The sequence below is a fragment of the Fukomys damarensis genome, unplaced genomic scaffold, assembly GCF_012274545.1.
Source record: "Fukomys damarensis isolate Sample0158 unplaced genomic scaffold, DMR_v1.0_HiC HiC_scaffold_37, whole genome shotgun sequence".
In the NCBI taxonomy this organism is placed as follows: domain Eukaryota; kingdom Metazoa; phylum Chordata; class Mammalia; order Rodentia; family Bathyergidae; genus Fukomys; species Fukomys damarensis.
This window is the reverse complement of record NW_022900949.1, coordinates 2460500-2470334: the sequence shown is the minus strand read 5'-3', so window position 1 is coordinate 2470334 and position 9835 is coordinate 2460500. Positions and strand designations below refer to the sequence as shown.

The following is a 9835-nucleotide window of genomic DNA, read 5'->3' as shown; positions in this document are numbered from 1 at the left end:
GTTCCTCCTCCTCTCGAGAGCTGAAGGCGAAGGGTGCATCCTAGATTCCCGCGCAGAGGGGCGAAAAAAGAGGACACCGCGCATTGAGCCTGTGAGGATGAGCGGTGGCTGCGCAGCCCTGGTGGCTGCAAGCAGTTGTGGACGCGCGGAGGCCGTCCCTCCCTAGCCAGCGGGGGATGCCAGGTTTCCGGTTGGAACCTGCAATAAACTCTCTCTTCCTCCCACGTGGCTTGAGCGGTGCACCCGTTTACAGAGCAGGGAAACCCGGGTCTCTCCCGGAGGAAAGTGGGCGTATAGTGTCACATTTTCAAGAAAGGTTGAGGTTCTGCCTTCAGGTTTCAAAGGGAAGATTCAAACTCGGAGCTCCCGGGCTCCCCGACCTGGGCAAACCCAAAGGGGCCTTGTCCCTGGGGCGGTGGCGGCGCCGGACTGGGAAGCAGCTGGACCCGAGCCCCGGCCCAGGTGGGAACTGCTGATGTTGAGCACTTACAGATGGGGAAACCGAAGCTCACACAGGTGGCACGCACCCAAAGACAGTGGGATTTAGGCCCCCACCATGCTGAAGCGACAGCGGGCAAGCCCTGCCTGGTGAGTGCCCGCTCTGGGAAGCCGGTCGGAGTCAGGGTGAGCTCTGCTCACCTCCGCGCTGCTTGGGCACCAGCTGTGTTCCTGGCCCTGGAGCTAAGGTGAAAAGGCTGGGTCCCAAGTTCGGTCCTGGGGAGGAAGGTGACGGGGCGACGTTGGGCTGAGCCCTAAAAGGGCAGAGGCTTGGGTAAGGCCAGGCGGCCCTACAGGGAGAAGTGGGAGACCGGGTGGGGGGGCGCCGGAGGGGAGCACAGGAAGGGGCCCTGTGGACCCTAGGGACATAATGGGTTTGGTGACCATAGCTGTCACTTCCCTGCACGTCATCCTGCTCATGAGCCCACGTGGTCCCCAGCGTGGTTGTCACCACGCCAGCCCTGTGCCAGAACCCAGCCCTCGGGCGAAAGGCACCCTGCCCTGACTCCAATGCAAACGGGGACTGGACCCATACTCAGGGCGGGGCGGAGGGTGTATACTGTGCGCAGGATCATTGCAGGATGCGGTGTGGTGCACACCTGTGCTCACAGCACTCAAGGATGAGGCAGGATAGAGTTGGAGGCCAGCCTCAACTACATGAGACCCTGTCTCAAAAATCAAAACCACCAGAAACTAGTCCACATCCTCTCCCTTCTCCCTGAAGCCCACCCACACGCTGCTCTTTGTTCTAGGCCTCCCGTGTTTCATCTCACCTCTGGACCCTGGCACAGGTTGTTCGCTCTCGGCATCACTTCCCCTCTTGTTATTGGTTGGTTAGGAGTGGTGGCTCACATCTGTAATCTCGGCTACTCAGGAGGCTGAGGCAGGAGGATCTGGAGTTTGAGCCCAGCCTGAGAGACTCAGGGAGACCCTGTCTCAAAATAAAAAGACCAAAGCTGGGAATACAGGTCCTTTTTGCTTTTAGCTACAAAAATTAAAAAAAAAAAAAAAAAAAAAAAAAAAAAAATCCTTTAAAAAAAAGGGTCTCCTGAAATCAGCCCTACACAACTGGCTGTCATGTCCCTAGCACAGGGCATGGCACTGCAGCCTGCCTACCCGAGCATAGGTGCAGTGGGGCCCAGGCCACCTTGCATCTGTGCCTGCAGGCTGAGGCTTCAGGCTTTGGAGGCCACAGCCGACGTCCCACCTTGCTGCAGGGCCTGCACCTCGCCACCCAGGGACAGATGGGCTATGAGGCGGAGGGCAGGGCTCAGACACGCCCGTCCTGCCTCCCAGTGTGGGTCTTGGTCTGTTGCAGGTGGTGTTGGGCAGGCACAGGATGGTATTGTGGTGCTGGCCCCAGGGAAGACATCAGACCCCAAGCCATTGGAGGATGCAGTAGTAGAGCACTTTGCTAGCATGACAAGGTGCTGGGTTCAATTCCCAGCACTGAAAAGGGGTGGTGGGCAGCCAAAAAGCAATATAACCCTGCTGCCAGCACCTGGGAAAAAGCTAGTTTTATACACAGAGAAACCATTGGTGTCACTCTGGTGTGACGAAGGTGACCTACCAGGTCTCACCAATATCTGCCCGCCTGCCGCAGGGTAAGTGGCCCTGTGGCCACAGAGCCTGGGTGAGGGCTGGTCCTGGGGCTCCCGGCAGCCAGAGGGCCCTCTGCCTCCCCTCCAAGCTGCCCAAAGCAGGGCAAATCCCAGGGAGCCAGGGCCCAGGGACAGAAGAGAAGCAGAGCGACTCATGTCCATTCCTTTATTGTCTCAACTCCAGTCTGAACCTCAAGATACAGTGCACAGCCACAATGCCAGCTGTGTGGTTTAGGCCAACTTCTGTTCCCATTTGGTAGCACAATTTTTTTTTTACATTATCCAAGATTTAGAGTCACAATAAATACAAGTGACAACCTCCCCCTCGAAGCCCCCATACCCTGCACTAGTGTAACCATCACACTTTGTGAAGAACTATAAAACTGCCCTTCCCGAGAATGATTTCAGTCCAAGTTCTCCATACTAAGGTCCTGGGCAGCATCCATCCCTCTGTGCCTGAGGCAGACCCAGGGAGGAGTGGCCAGGACACACCCCCCTCAAGGGCGCTTCTTGATGACACCACAGTCTGTAGTCCCCAAGCCCTGGCCAGAGCCGTGGGGGCTCCCAATGGACCTGCCCCACTCTCAAGCAAACAGGCAAGGAGGCTGGGACACCCCAGGGCAGCTGACTCGGGGACAGTACCCAGTCACCCTGGGGTGTCACAGATAACCAGAAACCCTTAGTTTGCCTCAGGGCTGAGCTGGGGCCCCTACAGGGCTCTGGGGACCCCATAACTTCGGGACAGCAGCTGGGTTCTGAGGATATGCTTGGCAGCCGGTGTGATACCCTAGAGGTAATGCTAGGATAGCCACACGCCAGCCCAAAGGGGCGCCGGGCCGCCAGTCACCGCTTGGGGTTCACCGTCCCATTACACTGCAGCGGGGACTGGAGAAAGACAAGCAGACTTTCAAGATGTAGAAGCGAAAGATTAAGGCATCTCACATTCTTGTCCCCTATACTTTAAAAAAGCTACATTATGTCACAGTATGTCCTCCCTGATGGGAATGAACGCCCCCAGGACTGCGGCTGGGGTTGGGGGCACTAAGAGCCAGGGCCACCCTGTCCCTGTGAGGAGCCACAGACTGCCCTGCGCCCAGGGCTCAGCCAATGGCTGTGAGTCCCAGAGGAGAAGTGTGGCCAGGCGTGGGAGCTGGGGTGAGGTGGGCAACTGCATAGAGCCCGAGGGAGCAGGGTGGCCTTGGGGGAGCTGCCCGCCAGGGGACAGAGGGTGCAAGATGGGATGGGGCTATTTGCAGGCCCAGAGAACTGAGAAGGGTAGAAATGCTTGCATACTTTTTTGGGGTGTGTGTGTGTGTGTGTGTGTGTGTGGTAAACACACACCCTACCCCTCCAAACAAGGTCCCACCTGCCCCAGAGTCCCTAGCCCTTGGGGTGACAGCCTCCCTCCCACGCTCTCCCCTCTGCAGCCCAGTGAAGTCACGCACGCACTCAAGGCAATTCAGTGAGAAACTCTGGGGTCTGCACAACATAAAAGTTAGGACGGTTTCCAAAAGTGAGGTCCTCTACTGTGTCCGACTGATCCCCAAGACTGATGACATTCATACACCGTGAACTTGGGTTAAATGAGCCTTTATTAGAACGCTGGCTGTCGCAGTTGTCTGGAGAACGTCCTACAGAATGAGGGTTTTAAATTAAAGTCCCTAATTGCATCAGTAGGGAAACGGGGCTGGAGCGGAACCGGGAGCGGCGTCCCCACTTTTGTGTGGGTGCGGCAGACACACAACAGCTCTGCCTTTCCTCACGGAATCCATTTTTAAAGAGTGGGAAGGGAAAAAACAAAACTAAAAGCAGACCTGATCCTTTAAAAAAAACGTTTCTGTAGACTCTAAAGGGGAGGAAAAAGAAGTCGGAAAGCAAACCCTGATAGCAGCCCAGATTGAGGGGCGGGTTCTAGCTACACTCGAGTGTGGTGAGCTCCTCAAGTCTGGGCGCAGCCTGCCCCGCGCCTGTGCCCGCACGGCGCCCCGGCCGGGGCAGCTGAGATCGTGTCCATCAAAACGAGTAGAAAGGAAAAATTTAATAAAATAAACCACCACCACACAGCCCTGCCCAGCCTCCCGCGCTTCCTGCGGGCTCCACACCGCCGCCGCAGACGACCTTCTCTGCTTCCTCCTCCTGCCGAGGTGGCGGCTGGGCTCCCGAACCCTGGCTTCTGGGCAGGGTCTGGCTACAGTTTGTTCTTCTGCCGAGGGTGGGGGCTCCAGGGGCCCCAAAAGAGCAGCAATGAGTCTTCCGGCGGCAGCGCGACTGGCGTCCCCATGTCCTGAGCCACCTGGGCCTGGCTGTCCACTGCCGGAGCCGCGCACGCTGGCCGGCGCCTTCTCCAGGTGATGGGGCCTGCGCCGTCCACTCAAAACTCCATCATCATGAGGTGATCCAACAAAACCCCAAACTTTCAACCTATAGATTGGCATGAAGGAAGCAAAGATCGGAGCCTAGGACAGGGAGAAGCATAAAGAATCAAGACGCCCCGCTCAACTTCTGAGGCCCCGGTGCCAGCTGTGCTGGGACGGTCAATGTCCAGGGTGAGCCGGCGCCGGCCAGGAGGGCTGGGACCAGAGCCGGCCCTGAGGTCCACGTTTCTGCTGGTGTTGGGCAAACTAAAGGCAAAGAGAGGAAGGAAGGAAGCCCAGGGAAAGGTCCCTCGGCTCTGACCCTTGTCGACGGAGAGCGGCCCCTTGCGACCAGACAGCAGCCGGGCAGGGGTCTGCTGCCATCGTGTGGTCTCTGCATCTTCTGCAGCGGTGTGGTGTCAGGCCGTGCTGGGTGGGGAGGGCACCTGTCCTCCACTGGGCCGGGCTTGCACTATTTCCATGCGGCCGACTGGGGGATGGAGCGTGGCGGGATCATGTCGAGGAGGTATTCTCGCTGGCGGTCCACGGCCGAGGACGTCTTGTGCACAGCCAGGCTGGGGCTGACAAACGCAAGGGTCCCACCTGCGACACAACAGCGACAGGCGTGGCGGCTGGGTCAGGGCCCTTGGAGCACAGTCTCTGGCCCCAGGCTGCAGAGAGCCCGGGGGACACCTTCAGTTCCCCGCCTGGCCCACAGCACCAGGCGCTCTGTGAAGAAGGTGCTGCCACCACAGTGCAGCCAACTGCAAGCAAGGGACAGGCACACCTACATGACAAGCGGGGCGGATGCCAGCACCCAGTGAAAACCACCTCACCCACAAAGTTGGATTCTCTTTCATTTGCAGTACTTGGGGATGGGAACTCAGGCTCTTCACCATGCTATATCCCCAGCCCCTTTTTATCTTTTGAGACAGGGTCTCGATAACGTGCTCATGTGGGCAGAAACTTGTGATCCTCCTGCCTCAGCCTCCCAGAGTGCTGGGATTCCAGGCATGCACCACTGTACCCGCGGGTATCACCCTCGTTACTGGAAAACAAGCCGGTAGCCCTCCTGGGAATGTTCTTTTTCAGTACCTGGGTCCCCATGATGCTGGACCCCCCTGTGGAGGCTCTGTGGCCTTGAGGAGCCCCCTGCGGTGCAGAGCAAGCCTGCTCTCTGCAACTGGGATCCCCACTTTTATCCACATCCACCACAGCTGCACACATCAACTAGCGTCCACAAGTTTCCTTTCAGATGCCACCTTCAGCACGTCCTCACTTTTCACTTTCCCAAACCTTTTTAGAATACAGGACCTTAACAATGTTGCCCCTGCTGGTGTTGAACTCTTGGGCTTAAGCAATCCTCCTGCCTGCCTCAGCTTCCCAAGCAGCACAAGCCACCACACCAACTCTCCTACGCCTTTTAATCAAGCAGCTGGTGGGTACAAGTCCTCTGCATCACATAACCACCCTCACCCCCTTGGTAGGGCTGGTCCTGGGCACATCCCGAGCTCAGGACTCTGTGCGCAGCAAGCCCCAAATGCCACACATACACAGTGGCTGCTCCCAGCCCCGACTGGGACTTTCCAGTGCCACATCTCAGCCCCACAGCCCCTCCCAGGCCCAAGCTGTTACTTCCTGTGTCCCTGTTTCTGGGGACCCACGCAAGCTATATTTAACTCACCCCTACGTTAGCCTGGAAGCGAGGACATAGGTCAGTGGCTGGGGAAGGATGTGCTCAGTCTCCTGCCCCTCGGCAGGAGGGAGGGAGCCTCTGCCACCGCCCGGGCTGTGCCCCACCCCACTCCTCACTGGCATTACTGGGGACAGCCTGGGTGGAGAGGACCCAGAGTCACTGTTCTCAGTGAGGAGGGCGCACCTGTGCTCAAGGGCGTCTTCTTCCAGTTGGTGGCGGTGCTGCCCTTGGCGCCCCCGGCTCGCTCGGAATGTCTGCCGGTCCTGCTCACCAGCGCCGTGGCCGAGGCTGCATTCTGCAGTTTGGGCGACTGGCTGAAGGTGTGCAGGACACCTCGGGGTGTTGCGGCTGAACCCCGGGACAGCTGGCTTGAGGCCTGCAGGGGAGAGATGGCGACCTTCACGGGAGGAAGGGGTAGTGGCAAGACACCTGCCCAGCACAGCCTCTCCTTGCTCTGGCCGACCTCTTCCCACCCACACGGACGGGGTCCCTAGAGTCCAAAATCAGGGGACCAGGTGAGTTATACCGGGGGTGGAGGGAGAGAAAACAGAGACAGACAGACAGACGCAGGCGACTCATGGTCACGCCTGCGCTAGGCGCGAGGCTCCCGGCGTCACGGTTCTGACCTGTAGCACAGCCCCGTTACTCCAGTCACGCGCTTCTCCTGAGCGGAACGCCAGCTTCCGCCGGGGCTTTATGACCTGCACAGATGGGTGAGATGGGTGAGTCGTCTCCGTGGCTGCCAGCCTGATGACCTTGGCAAGCCCAGGTGACCCTGCAGGACAAGCCCAGGCACAGCCCCGGACAGCAGTATGCTCGCCTGTGGCTTTAAGTGTGAAAATGTGTTTAGTGACTTCTGAAGAAACAAAAATTGCCAAAACTCACAGCAGTTTTCTTCTGGTCTATAGAGGGCAAGAAGAAGCATCAAAAAACAACTACAAAAATAAAAAAGAACCAACAAAAAGACTTGATTTCAAATTTGCTTCTCTCCTTAATTTAGCCAAAGCACTTTCTGCCGAACACCCCTTGCTATCAATGTGGCTTCCGGAAGTCTTTCCAGACAAGAAGCAATTCTCAGCCAGGCGCTATGCTGAGCTGTGAGCGAAGGCTATGCAATCTCAAGGAACTGCAAATTAGTGTTTTCGTCGCAGACACCACCATTAAGTGCAATTTACTCGCGTGGTCAGTGATCAGACGGCTGAGCAGGGACAAGACACCAGGCCTGTGGCTTTCCGGGGACCTGTGCACAGCACAGGGCAGGCGCTCACCTGCTTGAGCGCGGGGTGCGGGGCGGTGGGCTCGGCCTTGGCCGCGGCAGGTGCTGGGCCCTGCTGCAGCAGGCGCTGCTCAATCTCCTGTTCCTGCTGCAGCGCCTTCACAAAGGCGGCCTTCAGGCGGCTTGTGTGCTCCACCTTGAGCGCCTTCTTCTGGTTGGATGTCATGCAGTTCTCACACATGATGGCACCGCCCTTTTCCTCGCGCCAGCGGCAGGTGAAGTCTGTCTTGCACTGAGCACACATGTAGGGCTCTCGGGCCAGTGTGGCGGCGGCGGCGGCGGCAGCTGACATCCTGCCCGCTGCAAGGACATGGCGCCATGTCAAGCCCAGCTGCAGCCAAGGGACAAGCCGCTGCACCAGGGCTGGAGGCTGTGGCGAGATGCAGACCAGAACACGAGCACAGCCTGGGCCCAGCATGCCTGGCAGCTACTGGGCCCCAAAGCCACAGCAGATGTGGTCTGTTCACCACATACCCACCGAGCAGACGCCAGCCAAGGCCCACAGGTCTGGAAGTTGCCACCAAGCAGCTCTGTAGCAATTCTCCAGACTCCGGTGCCGCTAGCTCCCCGTCCCATCCCACCCACCAGACAGGAGACCTCAACACCCAGGCCTCACACCTCAGCGATAGGCAGCCCAGAGAGCAGATGCCAGCAAGGACAGTGACAAGGAGTGGCCCGTAGGGCCAACGGCTGCACACCGCTGACCTGGGCAAGCCCCAGCACGGGGCCACAATGGTGCTCTGCCCAGCCCTGAAGACAGTACAGGTGGCAGACACTCTGGTGCCCCGGTTAGGAAGACAGGCAGAGCAGCACTAGGCAGGTAGCCTGCAGGGCCTGGGGAGCCCTGCTGGGGTGGGCGGGGCAGTGGTCCTCTCCTCAGCGTTCTGCTCACACCTTCCTGGGGTTGTGCGTCCAGGGTTTCAGCCACCTCTTGGTCATTACAGGGCACCGCTGGGCGGATGCAGGACTCCTGCCTTCCTCTCCTGCCCAGCCTGGCCTCCTGCAGCCCTGTAGGTCATGGCTAGGGGAAGACCCCTTGTCCCACAGAGCAGATGAGATGTCAGCTGTCCAAATCACCTGTGCGACAACAGCCCGTCTCCCTGCCCATCTCCCTGTGGAACCTTCAGGTTGTTTTTGCCAACAGAAATGGAGACTGAATCCTGGTGACACAGGCAGCAGTGGCTCTGGTCTGGAGAGCAGGAAAACTACCCAGCCCCCCACACCCTGGCAGGATCGGTGTAGCATTGGCCCCAGAATCTAGCCCCCCCACTGCAGCCCCTGCCAACATGGCCTGGCAGCAAAGGGCTCCAGACAGGCTGGGCATGCCAGAGCCTGAGCTACCCTGGGACAGCCCTGTGGCACCACGCATGACCCTCAGGCTGGGGGCTCGGGGACCACTGCTCCGCTTGTCTCCATGCCCTTGGGTGACAGTGGGTGGGAGGTGCTGCTTGGCTGGAAGGGGTGCTCAGGCCTGCCGGAGCTGAGGGACCGAGGACAAAGGTTGAAAGTCCACCAGGCCTTGGCAGTTCTGCCTCCTCCTCTGCTCCAAGCCCCAGATGTGATCCCTTAGGGAGAGCTTGCTGGGGTTACAACCCAACAGTCTCACCCCGAACTCAGGCTCAGGCACTCCGGGAGCAGGTCCCCCACCCACAGGCCATCTCGGCCACCCACCTCCTCCATCTCCGGTGTTGATTTTGACGGTGACCCTGTAGCTGTCCCTTCTACTGTTCCCCAGAAGACAGGTAAGTAAGCTAGACCCCAGCAGGAGTGTTCACTGCTCTTTCCCTGCCAGCTCCCAGGTCCACCCTGGCCCCCACCCCCACCCCAGTCCCTGCAGAGCTGAGAGTGGAACGGTGTCCCTCAGAAGCTGCCTGCCGGCTCCAAAAACACAACGGGACTCCATTACCACATGCCGGGCTGGGCGCAGACGGAGCCCGGCCGATACGCACCTTGCGTCTCCAGCAGGTTCTGCACCACCTCCTCCAGGCCAACCAGGTAGATGAACTCATTGTTGGCAGCGCTGGGCAGGAAGTTCATCTCTGGGGCGGGGGGCTTGGGTGGGGGAATCTCCAGCAGTGTCTTCTCTAGCTGCTTGCGCAGGGCGAGCTTGGCGGCTGCCTGCCGGCTGGCTGGAGACTCAACAGAGGAGACCACAGAGGCCACGCTGGTGGGCGTGGAGTTGGCCTGGGCAGAGGCAGCCGTAGTCCCCTTCAGAGATGCTGGGGCGGCCTTTGGGGAGACAATAACCTGGTCAGGGTGCTCGGTGTGCCCACTCTGGGCAGGCTGTGCTGGCCCACTTTAGCCTTGATGTCCACGCCAGCAGCATTTGAGTGGCCAGTCCTTAAAAAAGAAATCTGAGGGGCCGGGGATCTAGCTCAGCGGTTTGGTGGCCTGCCCTGCAAGCGCAAGG

The 9835-nt window shown here is 59.1% G+C and overlaps 1 protein-coding gene across 5 annotated transcripts in view; it reads right to left on the bottom strand.

The window, feature by feature from the left end:
• Positions 1–2251: 2251 nt before the first annotated feature.
• Gatad2a (GATA zinc finger domain containing 2A) overlaps positions 2252–9835 on the bottom strand; it is a 59310-nt gene continuing 51726 nt past the window's right edge. For all 5 annotated transcript variants that reach the window (XM_010606507.3, XM_010606509.3, XM_010606506.1 and 2 more), the window contains 5 exons: positions 9375–9654; positions 7418–7725; positions 6776–6850; positions 6333–6525; positions 2252–5056 (listed from right to left, as the gene is read on the bottom strand). In XM_010606507.3, the coding sequence (XP_010604809.1) occupies positions 4926–5056; positions 6333–6525; positions 6776–6850; positions 7418–7725; positions 9375–9654 (987 nt within the window). In that variant the 3' untranslated portion in view covers positions 2252–4925. The remainder of the gene's footprint in view (positions 5057–6332; positions 6526–6775; positions 6851–7417; positions 7726–9374; positions 9655–9835) is intronic.